We start from the raw sequence: 19,758 nt of genomic DNA on the forward strand, positions 1-19,758 counted from the left end.
CCCTGGTATTTTTCTTTGCATGACCAACCATGGAGATGTAGGTCAGGCGTTGCTGGCCTGGCAGTTATAACAGCTCTCGATCTACCCCCTGCACCTGCAGCCATGTGTGCTCAGCCCTGTGGGGATGGGAAAAGAAAGTTCCCCTCCAAACAGGGGTCCAGTCCTCAAGGGCCCAGGTAGATGGAGCTGGCTAGGACTTAGGAGGGTGCTGGGAGAGACCATCTGGATGTGGGGACTAGGAGGGTGTCCCTGTCTCTTTCCCCCCTAATGTCTAATGCCTGCTGTGGTTAATAGTAGCAGGGTTGGCAGTGCTCTCCTCAGGGCAGCTTGGCCTCATCATCGCTGTTGGAGGAGACTGGGAAGGTCTTGTCTTCCCCCTGGGCTCAGTTGGGCCCCTAGGCCTGCACCCGAACCCCCACGCCTGTCTGGTGTTTACGGGATTGAAGCTACCACCCTTTGGGACCTAGCCTGTTTTCCTTTCTGCTCTCAGCTGTCTGGTCTCCATGGACCTTGCCTACAGGTTTATGCATGCCCGTCCCCCACGGTGCAGCCCCACGAGCCTCCTCTAGCTTGGCCTTTGTTCTCTTCAGCAGAGCTGCCAGTTCTGTGCCTGTGCAAGGGGTGAGCTTTCCTGGCCCTTCAGATAGGCTCCATTGGTCCAGCCTAGCTGTGCCCATCCCAAGATTCAGTCTCTTCGCCTGCAGTCTGGAGGGCAGGGCCATGGTTCCAAGCCAGGGAAAGGGCACCTGTGTGGCTGCTCTGAACTGGCCTCTAATTGACTGGCTGATTTCTTCCTGAGCTTTCTCCACCAGAGACCTCATGTATCTCCTTTATAAAGATGTGGGACCAGGATCGGTACCAGTTACCTTCAAGATAACTTACAGATGATATGCAAATAAACATTAAAAATTTTTAATAGTGTTTTTATTTTATGTTGATTGTCATTTGTGGCAAATGATATTAGTTTTCTGTTTATATCAATAATAATATGTTGCCTTTTCATTCGAGTTTTTCATTTAGCAAATACTTACTGAGTGTCTGCCTATGCCAGGCACCATTCTAACTACTGGGAGATATGCCTTCATGGAGTTTTTACATTCAGAAGAGACAGGGAATGGTGGTTGGGATGGACAGTGGCTAGGTAACACTTGGTATTTGTTTGTTTTAATAAAGAGTGATTGGGAAAGGCTTCTCTGAGGAGGAGCCATGCGAGCAGAGATCTGCGTGACCTGAGGGAGTAAACCATGTGACAGTCTGTGGTAAGAACATTCTAGACGGAGGGAACAGGTGCAGAAGCCCCAAGGTAAGAAGGGTGTGCTTGGCATGTTTGAGGAAGACCAGAGATGAGTGTGGCTAGAACAGAGGGCACAAAGGAGGGTGGTAGAAGACAGAGGTTTGTGTAAGCCCTGGTGAGACACAGTGGCTTTTCCTCTGAGTGATATGGGAAGGGTAGGCAGTGGAGTGTTTTAAGCAGACAGGTTCGGATCCTACTGCCTTTAGAGGACTCTTATGCTGGCTCCAGTGTGAAGGACCAGAGAGGGAAGAAACAGAGAAATCAGGAAGGATGTGGTTATAACAACACAGGCAGAAAAATGATGTTGGTTCGGACGGTGGGGGTAGTAAGAAGTGGTGAAATTCTGGATAAATTTTGAATATATATTCAGAGGAATTTTCTGACAGATCAGAGCTAGAGAAGACTTAAGGATGACTGCAAGGTGTTCCAGACTTCCATACCGGGACAGATGAAACCACTATCATTCAGTAAAAGGAGGAAAGATGCAGAAAGAACAAGCTGGGGAGTAGGTTAAGACTTTTCTGTACATCTAAGTGTGTACTGAAAAAAGTGCTTTAAAAAGTGAGTCAAACTTGTAGATACAGCGGGGGAAGGAGAGGGTGGGACGAATGGACAGAGTAGCATGGAAACAAATACACTATCATATGTAAAACAGATAAGCAGTGGGAATTTGCTGTATGACTCAGGGAGCTCAAACCGGTGCTTTGCGACCACTTCGAGGGGTGGGAGGGAGGTTCAAGAGGGAGGGGACATATGTATAACCTATGACCAATTCATGTTGATACATGGCAGAAACCAACACAATGTTGTGAAGCAACTATCTCCATTTAAAAATTTTTTTAAAAGAGTGAACTCTAATGAAAATAAAAATAAAAAGCAAGTCAATTGATAGGAAAATGTTCATAATGATCATGACACATAAATAAAACTCAAACAGTGATGGCTGAAATTGTGTTTAGAGGGGGTCAGACGTGTCTCTGCTTCCTTCCAGCCCTGAAATTCTACTTTGGTGATTTCAGATATCGAAGTCTCCCATTCATGAAGAACGGGAACTTGAGACTCAGCCCATGTAATGGATGCAGAAGGAAAGCCGGGAGAGGAATCCCTTGGGCCAGGCTTCTTTTGTTAACTTAGAAGGACCTGGAACGTTCTTGCACACATCCTGGCCTCCCAGCGTTGCCTCATTCACTCACACTGAGCACTTTCTGCCTAGCAGGCCCTAGATACACATAGCACAGCTCTGATGCCCCACCCCTCCCCTTATCAATAAAGCTATGCCCACCCCTACCTGGGTCTGGCTACTCCATGATCCTGCATGTGCCTAGAGGTCAGGTGAGCAAATGGCTTTGACAGCAGAAGTGGTTTTATCTCTTTTTTCCTCCCACAGGGTTCTCGTAGTTATCAAGCTGGGAAAAAAATCCTCAAAGGCCTTTTACCCTGCCTTTTGTAGATGAGAAACAGGGCCAGAGAAGCAAGCAACTCGCGTGGTCCATATCCAGTCCATTAGGAAATCCCTTCAGCTTTACTGTTACGAAATAAATTCTGAATCTGACTGCTTCTCTCCAGCTTCCCTGGCACCATCCTGATTAAGCCACCCTCATGTTCTTCCCAGATGGCTGCATCAGGTCATCACCAGTCCCTTACGCCTGCAGGTCTCTACCCAGGAACTGGAGGGCCTTTGTTAAAATCAAAGTCAGATCATGTCTCTCCCCTGCTCAAAACCCTGCAGTGTTCACTCAAAGGACAGGCTCAAGTCTTTAAATGGCCTTCAAGGCCCTGCACATTCTGACCCTTGGCCACTACCAGACCCCACGCTGTCATTCTCCCCTCATTCACTCAGCTTCAGCCACACTGGGGTCTTCCCTGTTCTCGGAGTGCCCTGAGTGTGTTCCTGCCTCGGGGCCTGGCCCTTGCTCTTCCCCTGCCTTTCCTCAGATCCTTGTAGTGCCTGTTTCCTCACTTCATTCAGGACTCTGACCAGATGTCACCTCCTAAGGAAGCTTTCCCTGACCAGGTTTTAATTCTGCCCTCTTCAGTGTTTCTTTTTAACCCCTTCTCTCATTTAGTTTTCTTTTTAGCACTTAACCACCATCTGACATTTATTTCCTGTCTTGTCCCATTAAATTATAAACTTACACAGGTAGGAATTTTCTTCTAATTTAGTCACTGTTTTATCTCTAGCATTTAACATGGTGCCTGGCATTCAGTGGGCTCTTAATAAAGATTTGTGAAATGAATGAGTGTCCAGAGCTAAGTAGGTAATCCTCCTACAGCCCCACAGGTCAACCCACAAAGAGGTCATGGTCTATCTTGGACCTCAGGTAACAGCTCCACCAAAGCTACTAGGCATGCTTTTGTTTCCAAGATGATGACCAGATGGAGGGAGGGGCTCTCTTCAAGGACTGGCCTTGCAGGGGCTGGGTTAGGAGACAATAGGGAAGCACAGAGCAGCTATCTGCATACTTCTCTTCTTGCCACCAAGAAACCCAGGGGGGCTACCAAGGAACATGCCTCTGCCCTGGCCTCAAAATGGTCTCTGATCCAAGGCTCAAGATCCTCAGCAAGTAGTGGGCACTGGGTGGGTAAGAGGGGAAGGAAGGAAGAGCTTAGTCACATCCTTCTGCATCTGTCCTATTGCACTGGCAGACTTAACGTGCGGTGGAGTCAGACACCCTCACTGGGTAACCAGATCTCAGACAAAGTTTCCTCACCTCTCTGAGTCTTAGTTTCTTCTTTGGTAAAATGGGGACAACACCTACTTGGAAGATTTTGAGAATTCAAGTAGGGGCTAAGGCAGTATGAGCTGTGGGGGTTTTGTTGTTGTTGTTATTTGTTTGTAGCTATAAGTAATGAGACTACAATATGAGAAGCACAAATGGGGACATTCATTTTTAGCTATAAAAAACAACAGCTAACAATTATTGAGCACTTGCCATGGACCTTTTAATCCTTGCTGCTAAGGCTGTGATGGCAGTATTCTCACTTTGTAGACAGTACCCTGGGCTTGGAGAGATAAAGGATCTTGCCCCAGGTCCGGCAGTCACAGAGCTGGGGTTAGAACCCACACTTGTGTGTGTTAGAACCCACACTGTTGGACTCTAGGAGTCAAGAGGCCTTGCGAGGAGGGGGGTCCCTTTGCCTCCTCAGGTCTCAGTTTCCCGTCTGTTTAGAGTAGAGGTTGAACATGCTGGTGGTGGTGGTCTTCTGCAGTTTGTTGGTGCTGTGGGCATTGACTGTGAACAGCAAACCTCCAGGTGGCCCCTCCCTCAGTATCATGGCTACAGAATCCTCCAGCTTTCCTGACACCAGTCTCAGGCACCTTGCTATTCTGCACCTTGAGGGGGCTGGTGGGCTGCAATGAAGATGAAATAGGGAGGCTGCAGCCTGAGGGAGCCTTCAGCACTGAGGTTTTGGTTACAAGGCTGTACGCGAGGGGCTTCCCTGGTGGTTCAGACAGTAAAGAATCTGCCTGCAGTGTGGGAGACCTGGATTTGATCCCTGGCTTGGGAAGATCCCCTGGAGAAGGGAATGGCTATCCACTCCAGCATTCTTGCCTGGAGAATCCCATGGGCAGAGGAGTCCATGGGGTCGCAAAGTGTCGGACGCGACTGAACAACTTTCACACGCTGTATGTGAGAGCATTCTTATGTGGTGGGGGGCAGGGAGGGGTTGCAGGGATTTGCTCTGTCCCCAAATCCTCCAGAGCTGTTGCCTTCTGCTGTGGAATTCCAAACATTTCCGATCAGATAAAGGTGGCTGAAAATACCCGGACTTGTCTGGACTAGTTGGAGGCGGTGCTGGGGTGAGGAGGTTGAGGCCACTGGGGCAGAGCCTGGCAAGATCTGGCCCTCTGAGGAGCTGGCCCTGGTCATAGATATGCCCAATGCCCTTTGCCCTGGAATCTGCAGGTTGGACGGCAAGGCTCAGCAGGCTTTGAAGTGGAGGCAACAAGTCCTTCTTGGAGAGAATGTTGCCTCTCACCTTCCACACTAAATGACTGGATCTTTCAAATACCCCTGAGAGAGAACACAGGTAGTCAGTTATTTGCCCATGTGTGAGTTATTTTCATCTTCTTCATGCTACAGCACTAATGAGAGCCCTTTGAGATGATCGCCTTCATTGTACAGACGAGGAAAGTCCCAGACTTTCCCAGCATCCCAGACAGCGGAATGGACTCACCCCCAAGCAAGCCGGTGACAGCGCTGGGACACAAAACCCACACCTGCTGACGCCCAGCCCATTGCGCTTCACAGCACGCAGCATTGATGGTGTCAGAGTAGGGCAGCCCTGGGCAGAAGGGAGGAGGGAGTGGCTGCTTTGGACCATGGAGTACTTGGAGGTGCAGACCCCAGAAGGCAGAGGAGAATTAGGAAGGGGGTTGGCCCCAGAGATCAAACCTCTGTTCCTTATAGATTGCTACCCTAGTCCCTCCTGCCTGTTGTGTCAACACAGTGCAGAAGATGTCTTTTCCAGAACTTTCTCCCGAGCCTGGGAGAACTTGGTGTCTGGGGAGCCCCAGGTACCTGCCCAGTCACCTGGTATTTTGGGGCCTCCTCCTAGTTTTTGCAGGCGATGAAGGTGGGGCTTAAGAGAGAGAGGGAACTGGCCTTCTTTCCTTCCCACCACTCGGCCTACTCATCAGCACCTTCTCTGGGCCCAGAACTAGGCTCTCAGCCTAGGAGACAGAGCTCGTGGTCAGAAATGAGCAGCTCAGCAAATGGGTGAGAGCTCAAGGAGACTTGGAGCAGGAGAGCAGAAGGCCTCCTTAAGGCCTGCAGGTTGAGCCCTAAGAGAGAAGTAGGAGAGAGCTCAGCGTAGGGACCAATGTGAGCAAAGATCTTGAGGCTGAACAGATGATGGTGTGTGAGGGGTCAGCAGCCTGGCCCTAGACAAAGCTGAAGAGACCCTGCAGACCATGGAGAAAGGTCTAAGACGCAAGCTGAGCCTTGGTCTAATAATAAGAACAGTAATAATTACTTAAATTACTGCAAATCTAATAGGTGTCACATATAGTTCTAAGTCCTTTATATGAATTACTATTGAATTTTCACAATGTTCTTGTGAAATGAGTACATCTTTAATTCCCATATTATTAATGAGGTCCAAAGCTAAACATCTGAGTCTAATTGCAAGACTTATTGGGTCCCTGCCTGTTCTTTGCTGTAGAAGCCCACCTTGGTGGAGAAAAAGAAGATAACTTGTCACCAGCCTTGGCCTCATCTAGATAGCACTCCTATTTTATAAATGAGGAAGCTGATACTCAGAGAGCAGCAGGACCTGGCTCAGGGCCTTAACCTTTCTCTGCTAGCTCGTGTTACCTTCTTGGTTAGCCCTTGGGAGAGTTGGAAGAGAGCAGCAGAGGAGAGAGAACCAGAACTAAGGCCAGCTAGGACAGGCGGTAGAGGGAAAGAGGCAAAAAGTTTTCCATTAGAGCCGATCAAAGGGAAAAGTTTTCCAAAAGAGCTGCTCAAAAATGAAATGATCCACACAGGACGAAGGGAGCCCCTTCTCACAAGTGCGTATGTGTTGTTGTTTAGTCACTAAGTCTCATCCGACTCTTGCGACCCCATGGACTGTAGCCTGCCGGGCTCCTCTGTCCATGGGGTTTCCCAGGCAAGAATGCTGGAGTCGGTTGCCATTCCCTTCTCCAGGGCATCATCCTGACCCAGGGATGGAACCTGCGTCTCCTGCATTGGCAGGCGGATTCTTTACTGCAAGTGTGTAAGCAATGCCCTGTCGATAACTCCATGGTTCTGGACAGTGAAACAGACCTACTGTGTAATCAGGGCGCTCCAGCTTTCCTTTTGTTTTTTTTTTTGTCCTTTCAGTTTTATTGAAATGTATTTGACATACGTACTGTAAAAGTTTAAGGTTTACAGCATAAAGATTTGATTTCCGTACATCATGAAGTGATGACCACAGGAAGTTTAGGGAGAATCTGTCATCTCATAGAGGTACAAAATCAAGTAGAAAAAAATTTTTCTTCTTATGAGAACTCTTAGGATATATTCTCTTAAAACCTTTTATATATAACATACAGCAGTGTTAATTGTATTTATTTCGTACATTACATCCCTAGTATCAATTTATAACTGGAAGTTTCTACCTTTTGGCCACTTTCTTCCTCCCCGCTCCTCCCATCCCCCCAAACCCTGCCTCTGGTAACCACAAATCTGCTCTCTTTTTCTTTCTTTTTTTAAAAAATATTTATTTGGCTGCACTGGGGTACGCAGGATCTTTAGTTGTGGCATGTGGGATCTAATTCCCTGACTAGGGATTGAACCCCAGCCCCCCAGTCCTCCACATTAGGAGCATGAAGTCTTGGCCACTGGACCACCAAGGAAGTCCCTATTTGATTTTTTAAATATAATTGACTTACAACATTATGTTAGTTCCTGTTATACAGCGTAGTGATTCAATAATTCTATACAGTGCAAACTGATCACCACAATACGTGTAGTTAAGGTAAGTCACCATACAAAGATGTTACATAATTATTGACTATGTTCCCCACACTGTACATTTCATACTCATGAAGACTCATATATTTTGCAACTGAAAGTTTATGTCTCTTCATCTCCCTCACCTATTTCTTTCCAGTCCCTACCCCTCTCCCTCTGTTAAACACCTGTTTGTTCTCTGTATCTGTATCTCTGTTTTTGTTTGTTTGTTTTGAATTAGAGTCCACATATAAGTGAAACCATACTGTGTTTGTCTTTCTCTGTCTGACTTATTTCACTAAGCATAATACTCTCTAGGTCCCTCCATGTTGTCACACATGGCAAGATTTCATCCTTTTTAATGGCTAGTATTTAGTGTTGTATATTTGTATTATATTTTCTTTATCCATTCATCTGTTGATGGGCACTTAGGTTGTTTCTGTATCTTGGCTGTTGGAAATAATGCTTCAGTGAACATAGAGGTGCCTTTATGTTTTCTAATTAGCGTGTTTGTTTTCTTCACGTAAATATACAGAGAGTGATATTGCTGGATTCTGTGGTATGTGTGTGTCCGTGCGCACGCTCAGTCATGTCCAACTCTTTGTGACCCCATGGAATGTAGCCCACCAGGCTCCTCTGTCCATGGGATTTTACAGGTGAGAATACTGGAGTGGGTTGCCAAGATCCCTTCTCTCGGGGATCTTCCTGACCCAGAGATCGAACTTGCATCCCCTGCATTAGCAGGCAGGCTAGATCATATAGTAGTTCTATTTTTAATTTTCTAAGGAATCTCCATGCTGTTTCCATTCCATAATGGTTGCACCAATTTACATTCCCACCAATAATACATGAGGATTCCCTTTTTTCCACATCCCCATCAGTGATTGTTATTTGTTGTCTTTTCGATAACAGCCATTCTGACAGGTGTGAGGTGTTAGCCGATTGTGGTTTTGATTTGCCTTTTCCTAATGTTTCTTGATGTTGAGCATCTTTTCATGTACCTGTTGGCTATCCATATGGCTTCCTTGGAAAAATGTCTGTTCAGATCCTCTGCCCATTTTGTAATCTGGTTATTTGTTTTTTTGATGTTGCATTGTATGAATTCTTTGTATATGTTGGATATTAACCCATTATCGGCTATATCATTTGCAGATATCTTCTGCCTTTTAGCTTCTAAAAGGCACCTTCTGCCTTTTAGTAGGTGGCCTTTTAGCTTTGTTGATAGTTTCCTTCTCCATGCAAAAGCTTTTTAGTCTAATGTGGTCCCATTTGTTTATTTTTTCTTTTGTTTCTTTTGCCTCTGGAGATGTATCCAAAAAATATCGTATTACAAATCAAAGAACATACTGCCTGTGTTTTCTTCTAGGAATTGTATGGTTTGGGGTCTTAATTTAAGCCTTTAATCCATTTAAAATTTATCTTTGTGCATGGTGTGAGAGAAGTGTCCAGTTTGAGTCTTTTGCGTGTAGCTGTCTGTGGGTTCACTTCTGGTCTCTCTGTTCCACTCATCTATGTTTCTGTTTTTTCTGCTGGTACCAACCTGTTTTGATTACTGTAGCTTTGTAGTATAGTTTCAGATCAGAGAGCATGATGCTTCTAAGCTTTCTTCTTTTTTCTCAAGATTATTTTGGCTATTGGAGGTCTTTTGTATTTCCATACAACTTTTATGATTATTTGTTCTAATTCTGTGGAAAATGACATTAATATTTTGGTAGGGATTGCACTGAATCTATAGATTTGTTCTCCATCTTTCTGAACCTCAACTGGGAAGTGAGGATGTTAGGGCTGAGCTTGAGCATCACATGGAAGGTTGCTTGGGCATCTTTTAAGGTCACTTTTGAGTTTCTGATTCTGTTTCGAGGCTGAGCCTTGGTCCTTCTCACCCTGGACACTGGGAGAAGAACGAAAGGCTGTGGCCATCTACTCATGAAAGATAGGGAGTTCATACTGAAGCCTGCATACCCTGGAGCCCATGAGCCACAACTACAGAGCTGTGTGCCACAACACCTAAAGCCCACGCACCTAGAGCCTATGCTTCGCAGCAAGAGAAGCCACTGCAGTAAGAAAACTGTGCACCGCAACTAGAGTAGCCCCACTCTCTGCAACTAGAGAAAGCCTGAACACAGCAGTGAAGACCCAGAGCAACCAAAAATAAAATAAGTAATAAATAAAAATACCTAGAAAAAAGTGAATAGGGAGTTAGTTACCAAGGGTAAAATAAGATTGAGATGAGGGGAGTTTCAGATTTCCAGGGAATGAATGCATATGAGCAGGTAGCAGCTGCCCAGGAGCCATTAAGCCTTTGGGCTCTGGAGCCAGACTGCCTGGATTCAGATCCCTGCTCTGCCATTTATGAACTGGATGGCCTTGGGAGGTCACTTGACCTCTCCGTGCCTGTTTCCTCATCTGTAACATGGTGAGTAATGATAGCACTTACTTCATGGGGTTCTTATAAGGATTCGGTGAATTTACATACACAACGAAGCTCTTAGCACCATGCCTGGTGCTTGGTAAGTGCTCAGTAAATCTCAGCTATCACTCCCTGGGAAGGAGATTAAGAGCCCCTAAATGAGCATCTGTGCCCCCAGTAAATGCTTTTCTGAATTACCTCTCTCTTCCTCCAAGACTGGTACCCCGCTTCTGAGCTGAGGCGGTGGAGAGCCTGCGCTACACTGCTGGGCCTGATAGCTTTCTCAATTCCCTAGCGGAGGTGTTATCTCCTCCCGGCACAACCACTTCCTTTTCTGAGAAATGAGCACATCTATCAGGCTTAGCTTCTTAGAACTAATGGAGGGGGAGGAGGCGGGGCGGGGGGGTGGGGGGCCGGAGAGGCTGGCAGCTGACAAGGGCAGACTTAAAGAAAGATTACCAAGAAGTTTGCTGTGAGGATGCCTCCAAATAGCCCTGACAGCCCAAATGGCTTGGGCTCCCCATGCCACCCTCTTCCACCATAACACCAGGGTCACTTTGCTTTACCAGTGCTTTCATCCCCTTTTCTCACCATCACTGCCTGTGAGGTCAAAGCAGGAGAAACTGAGGTTCAGAAGTAGAGAGGCCCGCTGTGCCACCCACCAGCTGGGCTGACTCAGCTGAGGTGTCAGCCCAGCTGTCTAGCCACCCATCTCTTTGTCCCTGCCCCATGGAGTCACCTCTCTGAGTTGCCTGCATCCAGGCCTGTGGTCCCCAGGGTGGAGGAGAGAGGCTGTGTTCCTCTCATTTTGCTGAACCCCACACACAACCCCTGCCCTCCGCCTCCCACCCCCCTAGGAAAGCCAAGGGAAGTGGATTCCAACCACAAACCTCACTTCTTCCGAGTCTCCGCCTGCAGCTCCCTGCTGAGAGAGTGATAAGGCCTCTTCGTTTGCCCCACTGCCCACTTGCCTGCCATCTCTGTGAGATCTCCTAGCAAGGCCTCATTTGTCTATTTAGTTGGCATTTGTCAGCCTCTCCCTCAGGGAAACTGAGTCCAAGAGCAGAAAGTGACTCATGGCCTGCCTGTGCAGGGCTTTGATGAGGCCGGGTCAGGTACATTCTTGATGTTCGTGGCACTTTCCCTGGGCTGCTAGGAGCCCCTTCCTCTTCTCCACCTACCTCTTTCCAGAAATAACCAAGCAGGAAGGAAGCAGTGGGCCTGGGCTCTCCAGAGTCACACTAGAGGAAGGAAGGGCCCGTCTGGCAGCGGTGCTTGTTCTCCGCTAAAGCCAGGACGGAAGGGTTTCACTTTCTCTCCTGGCCTTCGTCACATCCTTTTCCTGTGGCACCCAGTTCCCCTCAGCTGGCCTGGGGCCAGAACTCATTCATTCAGCTGGTGCTTCAGGCCACCTTCCTCCTCTAAGAGGGACCCAGGGCTATAGGCCTGGCCCCAGAATATGAACTGGTTCTTCAGTTACCCACTTGAGACAGGTCTCTCAGTATCTCTGAGCCTCATCCTACCTGAGCTTAGAGTGAGGCCCTCCTTCAGTAATAGTGCATGCACCTGGCCCATGATAGGGCCTTGAGAACAGTTGTCCTTTTGTAAGTGAGCAGAGTCCTGGGTAGAGGTTAGGAGCAAAGGCACTGGAGCCAGATTGTTGGTGCAGGCAACCCAGTCATGTCACCAGACCATTGTGTGACCTTGGGCAAGTCGCTCATTATCTGTGGGCCTCGGGTCTATCAGCTGTATAGCAGGTTAACAGTAGAACCCACTGGCCCACAGAGCATAGAGACAGTTTAAAGAACCAATCCATAGAAAGGACCAAGGAGAGGGTCTTGCAAGGTAAGTGCTCTGGAAATGTCAGCTGCTGCTGCCGCCGCTGAGGAGCCTAGTTCTCTGTGGGTGGAGACAGCAGGGACCCAAGATGGCAGGATTGGACCTCAGCATGAGCAAGAGGCCAGAACTCAGACAAATCCCAGTCCTCCCGCTTGCTGGACAGAGACTATGGGAGAACACTGAAGCCGCCATCTTGACATCTGTAGAATGAGGCTCCGATAAAAATGTTCTGAGGGCTGACTGGACGTAGTCATTTGTTCATCTCAAATGGATTCATCTAGAACAGCACCTGCTGTGTTCTAGGTACAGCACCAGCTTCTTGAGGTACAAGTGACAAAAACCACACACAGTCTAGTTGGGGAGACAGGACCAAAAACACTCACTCGCGAACGTGACTGTGCATGTGCCCCGGGAATAAGCCCTCCTTGGAGTAAAGTGCTTCAGCTCAGTGCCTAGAGCAGGCAAAACATTCACTTCTGTGATACAAAGGAATATGCCATCATAACATATTATGTGTTTTGGTTTTTTCCTTTTTGGCTGCACTGGGTCTTCGTTGCTTTTTCTTAGACTTTCTCTGTCTGTGGTGATCTAGGCCTGCTCTCTAGTCGCAGTGTATGGGCTTCTCATTGTGGTGGCTTCCCCTGTTGCAGAGCACAGGGGAAGCCACCACAGGACTCCTGGGTCATGGGCTCCAGTGGTTGCGGCTCCCAGGCTCTAGAGCACAGGTTCAGTAGTTGTGGCGCATGGGCTTAGTTGCTCCACCGCATGTGGGATATTCCCAGACCAGAGAGCAAACCCATGTCCCCTGCATTGGCAGGCGGATTTCTATCCACTTGCACCACCAGGGATGTCCCAGAGATTATACTGTTATTTAGAAAGTCGAGGACACTATGGCTCAAGAAGCGAAGTAACCTGCTCAAAGCCACGCCTCTCAGAAGCATGGAGATGGGGGAGGTGAGAGGGAAGGGTGAATAGTGGAGAACTGACTGGGTTCAAGCAGGAAGTGCGCTCCAGTCCCTGGCAAGGCAGGTGGTCCACTGGCACTTGGACCGCTGCCCAAGGACAATGCTGTGCCAGCCTTTCTCCTGACTTCTGCAGGATTGCAGGTGGCTGCAAGGTAACCTTCATCGTGCAGTTGACTTTCTCTGGGCAGAGATCTAGCTGAAGCCAGTCTGTGCCTGTCTGGATGAGCCCCTGGCTTCAGACACGTCAGTCTTGATCCCTGCCTGTACCGAGTCCCCGGACTGACAGGCGAGACCACCATACAGACAGCCTCAACCTGGGGACGCTGCTGCCTCTCCTTCTCACCTCAGGGTATTGGCACTTGGTACTTCTGCTGGAACGTGCTCTTTTTCACCCAAGAGTTTTTTTTTTTTTCTTTGCATTTGGCTTCACTGGCTCTTAGTTGTGGCATGTGGGATCTAGTTCCCCAAACAGGGATCAAACCTGGGCCCCCTGTGTCGGGACTGCAGACTTAGCCACTGGCCCACCAGGGAAATCTCATCACCCAAGATTTTTGATCCTCCCTTGGCCACTGCCACCTAGTTATTCAGGACTCAGTTTAGACTCCCCCACCCTCCCCCAGAGAGACCTTCTCTGACCACTCCACCTGCGTCAGTCCACTGGTGTTCTTTACCACCTGCCTAGGATTTACTCTCTTCAAAACCCCATCATATCTGAAATTGTCTTGCTTCTTATTCTTTTTGCTTCTCTCTAGGACTGTGTTTCTCAACCTTACTTTCTCCTCACCACTCCCTACTAAGGAGTCTTTTTAGTTTTTAGACATGTTTATCTTAATTGCTCTGGCATAAGTTTGAATACCGCAGCTGTGCTGTGTATCTCTTTCTATGCTATGTCCTCACCCCACCCCCATGGAGAATGCATGGACTAGAACATAAGCTCTGTGAGAGCAGGGACCTTATTTGTCCTGTTCAGTACTGGGCCCAGGGCATGGTAGACACCGAGTAGTTACGGTATGAACAAAGGTCCAAAATCTCTGGGAGTACAAAGGAGATGTTCCTGCTGGAGTTGAAGGAAGGATAAGTAGGAAAGTCTTGGAAGACAGAACTCCAAAGTGGTCACATAAGCTGGGTAGGGTTGGCTGACTAAGGCGGAGGTGGGGAGGGTTACCAGTTAGAGGGCTCAGAGCTGGCAGGCTCAGGGGCCTGAAGCACTCTGGGCTGTGGGGCTGTGGCCATCCCACGCAGGTGGCCGGGACTGATGGAGGTAGGACCTTGAAAGTGGTCCCAGCCTTACTTGTCCTGGGGACCCTGGTTCTTGTCTAATCACTCTGAAGGGCCCCAATGCTAGATGATAGAGCCCAAGCTCTCCCACAGACTGGCTCTTTGAAACTGTAGAGTGGGTGAGTAGGTGGGCCTTGTTGACTGGCGAGTCTCTAGCCTAGGAATCCATGGTTCTCCCATGGAGGTCATTAGCCACCCCTGTCCCCAGTGGTCCTGAAAAGCCCTACGTGGATCCCATGGTAGCGATCACAGCTGCAAAGAGAAGCTCACCCCATTTTGCCCTGCCCCACACTGAGAATGCACACAGTCCCTTAGGCTGGGTCTCCTGAAAGCCTCTGGGACATCAGAGGCTGACCTCCCTGCTGGCCACCTTACATCTGACCCCCTGTCTACCACGGCAGCTCTGGCTCAAACCAGTGGGAGCCACTGAGCAGCAGTGGGGGCTTATCTCTGCTTTTCCAGACCAGGGCAGCTCCGCAATCCTGTTTGTTTACCCAGAGCAGCCGCCTGCCGAGAAAATGGCTGTGTTTGTTTCCAAGTGTGTCGTGTGAACCGTGGGCTAAATATACCCTCACCGCTGCCTCCCCGGCACCCGCCCTGGAACAGCACACCCCGTTTTGCTCCTGCTCTCTCTGTGAAAGCAATCCCCAGGATCCTCTCCCCCTCCCTAGGAGGAGCTTCTGAAATGGAGATGAAGATTGTCCAAGCGCGTTAATGCACGGTGGGGGCTGGGCCGATCAGAGACTTGTCTCCGTGGCACCGACAGGAGAATGTTCCCTCCACCCTGGAATGACTGTTCCTGGACAGTGAGTGCTTTGTGCCCTTGCAGGGACGGGGCCTGTTTATTCCAGCTCAGCCCAGAGCCGAAAATTTCCTGTGGCTGCCAGCCCTCTACTTCAGGAAAGTTCCCATCGAGGGAGGCCTCTCCCACTTTGGCTGCAGCCCAGTGTCCCTGGTTTCTTGTGGGACATTTGGCCCCTTGGGATAATTTCTGGCCATGGCTCCCTCTCCCATGCGCCTCACGGCCCAGGACTCCCTCATCACAGATCAGTCTTTTTTGTGACTTCAACTGGGGCCTCCTTCGCTTAGGACCAGAAAAATTTGAGTTCTTGTAAGAATTTTCTGGTCCAACAAGAAACCCATGGAGGCTAAGCAGGATGAAGGCCAAAGATTAAGGACTCTGGCTGCTGCCACTGCCCTTCTCTTCCCAGGCCCAAGGCCCCCTCTACCCCAGGCCCCACATAGGGAATAGTCCTGCTGTAGCAGCACCCCCTGTGGCTCAGCTGGTAAAGAATTCCCCTGCAATGCAGGAGACCTGGGTTGGGCAGATCCCCTGGAGAAGGGAAAGGCTACCCACTCCAGTATTCTGGCCTAGAGAATTCCATGGACTGTGCATAGTCCATGGGGTCGCAGAGCGACTTTCACTTTCACAGCAGCACCCAGGTTGGGACCAGGCAGTCCTGGGCTTTGATCCTGGCTCTGCCCCTTGTTAACTGAGTGACCCCAGGCAAGGTCTGTCCGACTGTCTACCTCAGTTGTTTCATCTGTGACATGGGGCTCAGATTGCTACATCTGAGGATTCTGATGAAGGTGAAGGGGATGACAGTGTCTGGAACTTAGGAGGCATGTAAAACCTTTGTTCTCCTCATGTATTTATTGATCACTGACTCTGTGCCAGACACTGTTTTGGGTTCTGGACATATAGAAACAGGACAGCCTCTATGCCTCGTCACACCATGACTACTGCAGGAGATCAATCAAAACAAAGACCCAAAAGAGCAGGCTTTGCTTCCAGAAAGTGCTAAGAAGAAAAATAGAGCAAGTTGAGGGGATAGGTAGCGAGAGATCAGGGTAGGGGGTACCATATTAGACAAGGTGGCCAGGGAAGGTGTCCCTGAGGAGATGGCATTTGAACAGAGTTAGGAGTGAAATGAGGGAGCCTGGGGTCGAGTGCTCCAGGCCACAAGGGCAGTAGGTGCTGCGCTCAGCAGATGTTGCAGCAACAGCCCAGTCAACTAGAGTAGAGTGTGCAGTGTGGAGGGGCTGGGGCCTACTGGGCCTCACTGGCCTTGGTGAAGACTCGATTCTGTGTGTGATGGGGAGCCTTGGAGAGCTTGAGAGCATGGAGTGACAGGGGCTCAGTGGTGGGGTTTTCCCCACCTGCCTGCCTTCCCTTCCCAATGCCTTTTCCCCTTTCTAGAAGGACTCTGCTCTGGCTCACACATCACTGCTGCCTCCCTAATGGCTTAATAAGTATAGAGGATTCTTTGAGTCAGGTTGTCAGTTCAGTTTGTATGACCCTCTGCTGGGTACCAGGGACATGAACGGACGTGACACTGGCATTCTAAGTCCGAGGAAAAGCTGTGGGTGTGCCACACTCTGACCTGTGTTTTAAAAAATCTTGGCATGGAGTGAGGGGGTGTCGTCAAGACTAGAAGTAGGGGCCGGCACATATCATAGTGAGCAAACTGTCTGGGTGGGACGTGGAGACAACCAGAAATGGCAGGCATGGTCTGAGGGGGCCACCCCACAGCTCAGCCACTCTGGCCCAGATAGCGTGTGGGCCCACAGTGTGAGTTCATGGTGGAGAAGCAAGAACACAGTCTCTGGAACCAGCCAGTGGTCTGTTCCCTCCCGGGGGAGTCGAAGCACACTGATCCTAGATGCCAGACACCAGCTTTAGATTCCGGCTCCTCCACAAAGCTGGGTGACCTGATCAAGTTCCTCTGCACTCAGAGGCTGGGCTTCCTGGTCTGCCAGTAGGGAGAGACAGCCCACACTGCAGCATTGTTGAGAGGATTAAAGGACAAATGGGGTGCAAGGCGCCCTCCTTAAAGGGTGCTCCAAGCTCCCCTCCGCCTGCCCCACAGATTGGTTCCACCCTAGGTTGGGTCATTCAGCCCGCAGCCCCTCCTTTGTGGTATCATGTGCTTCCCTCCTGACTAGCTTCAGGGCAGAGGACTGTTGCTCACCTCCTCCTGGGCCCCGGGTCATGCCCCCTGGGGTGGGGGACAGGGCCTCATGGACCCATCCCAGTCCTGCACTGCTGTTGCCCTCTCTGTTCCACCCTGCTCTGCCCACCCATCAGCCTGCCCTGGTCAGAGGCTTCCTCCAGACCTGCCCTGCCCCGGAATCACTCTGGAGTTTCCCCTGTCTCTTTTCTCCCCCTTCCTCCCTCTCCCTCCTTTGCAGCAGTGGAAAGGCTGAGGCCTGGAGTTCTGCACTGCCCTCAGGCTCAACTCCCGCTTCCTCCAAGCTTCCAGACCACAGTGGTCCAGCTCTCACTCACCCCTTCAGGCTCATCTCCTCCCCTCTCCTCCTCTCCTGCTCCAGCCCCTTGGCCTCCCTCAGTTCCCTGCCCATCTCTTTCCCATCAGGTTCTGAAGGACCACTTCCTAGCTGGCTGACCTTGGACAGAACTCTGCCCCCACTTTGCACCTGTTTTCTCAGCAGTAAAATGGGTTGGTTATCCCCAGCTGGGGGTCAGGAGGAAGAGCCGCCCTTAACCCTTTATCTGGCCTAAAGGGGGCATGGACAGCTGCAGTTTTTCAGCTCAGCAAGGTCATCACACGCCGACCACCCGCTTTGTCCCAGCCACATTCCTGTTTGAGAACTCACACAGTTCCCTTCTCTTCTGTCTCCCGGCAGGACACTTTTGTGGAACTCTACGGGAACAATGCAGCAGCCGAGAGCCGGAAGGGCCAGGAGCGCTTCAACCGCTGGTTCCTGACGGGCATGACTGTGGCTGGTGTGGTTCTGCTGGGCTCGCTCTTCAGTCGGAAATGACCAGACACTGACCACCAACTCACCCACACACCCCCGTCCTGCCTCCACCACATCTCTCCGTCCAGCCACCATTGCCACCAGGAGAACCACTCCATGGAGCCCACAGCCACCCACACATCACAGGGTTGGGCCTAGACCTGATCCCCCGCAATTAGTTTTCTAGAATTTACATGTTTCTGTGAGAGCCACCTTCCTCAATTGTCGTGGCATCAAAACCCACAAAATTCCCTAGAACCTGCCCCGGTGGAAGCTAACAGGTGTCGGGGGTTGTGACTGGGGGCCGGAGTGCCCCACCCGATTGGTGGGTCCCCTTCCGCATTTAGGGTCCCTGAGCATGCTTTCTTGCCAGGGAGCTGGAAAGTTTTCTGACCCTTTTCCCCAGAAAGAGAGACAATAGATTGCCTTCATTTTGATGTCTGTGGCCTCAGAATTGATCATTTCCTGTCTCCTCCCTCCTCCCGGCCCTGGGCCCCCCGTCCATTCATCCCCACCCTCCAAGAGCCACTTAGGACCCACTTCTGACTAATTAGGGATTCAGGATGCTTGGGATAAAGAAATAAGGACCAGGACCCCCTCCCCCTCTCTGACCTGGCCAAAGTCCCTCCCCCCAATCCCAGTGTCCTCTGGAGGTCTCTGGCTAGAGGCCGGCCTCACCCGAGATGGAGGGACTGTAGCTGTAGGAAGCACCCCATGCCAAAGCTGGGGTGGCCTTGCAGTTTAGCACCACCCCAGTTCTTCCCCTTCCCTGGCTCCATGACCATGACTGAGGGACCAACTGGGCTTGAGATAGGTGCCGCAGAGCCGTTCATGGCCTCAGCTGCCTCACTTCCTGCAAGAAGATGAGCCTGTGGCGTCTTTGCCTTGGGCTGCTGCCCATGGGGTTCAGGGGCCATGGTCCAGAGGTGAGGGGGAGCTACAGGGAGCAGCTGTGGGAGCCCTAGGGTCTTCCTACCTCAGGCAGGAAGGGCAGGAAGGAGAGCCTTGTGCGTGGGGTGGAGCTGGGATTGGCCGGAGGGGCCAGCCCTGCCTGGCCTGAACAATTGGTACCCCACCCCCATTCAGCCTGAGCAGCCGGGCTGCCAAGGTCAGGATGGCCTGGCCAGGAGCTCTTCTGACCTCCCTCTCTCTCCTCTGCTCCACCCACGGCCTGTCTCATCCCTGGGGGTCCAGGCCTAGTCCTGGCCACCCCGGGCTCTCTGCTGTACATATTTGAAACTAGTTTTTATTCCTTGTGAAGATGATATACTATTTTTGTTAAGCGTGTCTGTATTTATGTGTGAGGAGCTGCTGGCTTGCAGTGCGTGTGCACGTGGAGAGCTGGTGCCCGGAGATCGAACAGCCTGATGCTCCCTGCACCCCCACCCCACCCCACCCCCCGCCCTGGTCTGGGGAAGCCAGCCGGGGGTCCTGGCTCCTGAGAGGCACCTGTCCCTCCCCCAACCCCCAGCCCACACTTTTTCCAGCTCTTTGAAATAGTCTGTGTGAAAGTAAAGGTGCAGTTCAGTAATAAAATGTGTTCTTCGTGAGCAAAGGGCCTGGGCTCTTGTGTGCTCTGGGAGGGGACGCTTGGCTAGCAGAAGAGGTGCAGGAGAGCTGGGTACCTGTGCTGACTCTGCTGCCCTAACCTTGGACAAGTCCCTTCTTCCTCTATCTGGTCCTGAATTTCTCCACCTGTGCACTGGGTTTTTTTGAGCACCTGCTATGTGCTGGGCACTGACTATGTGTGAACATGACAGACACAGTTCC

At 50.4% G+C, this 19,758-nt stretch overlaps 1 protein-coding gene across 4 annotated transcripts in view; it reads left to right on the top strand.

Annotated features, from left to right (window-relative positions):
- BCL2L1 (BCL2 like 1) overlaps positions 1 to 19,538 on the top strand; it is a 51,245-nt gene extending 31,707 nt beyond the window's left edge. For all 4 annotated transcript variants that reach the window (XM_027558874.1, XM_027558875.1, XM_027558873.1 and 1 more), the window contains exon 3: positions 17,875 to 19,538. In XM_027558874.1, coding sequence (XP_027414675.1) covers positions 17,875 to 18,012 — 138 coding nt within the window. In that variant the 3' untranslated portion in view covers positions 18,013 to 19,538. The remainder of the gene's footprint in view (positions 1 to 17,874) is intronic.
- Positions 19,539 to 19,758: the final 220 nt, after the last annotated feature.

Source organism: Bos indicus x Bos taurus, chromosome 13, assembly GCF_003369695.1.
Source record: "Bos indicus x Bos taurus breed Angus x Brahman F1 hybrid chromosome 13, Bos_hybrid_MaternalHap_v2.0, whole genome shotgun sequence".
Taxonomy (NCBI): domain Eukaryota; kingdom Metazoa; phylum Chordata; class Mammalia; order Artiodactyla; family Bovidae; genus Bos; species Bos indicus x Bos taurus.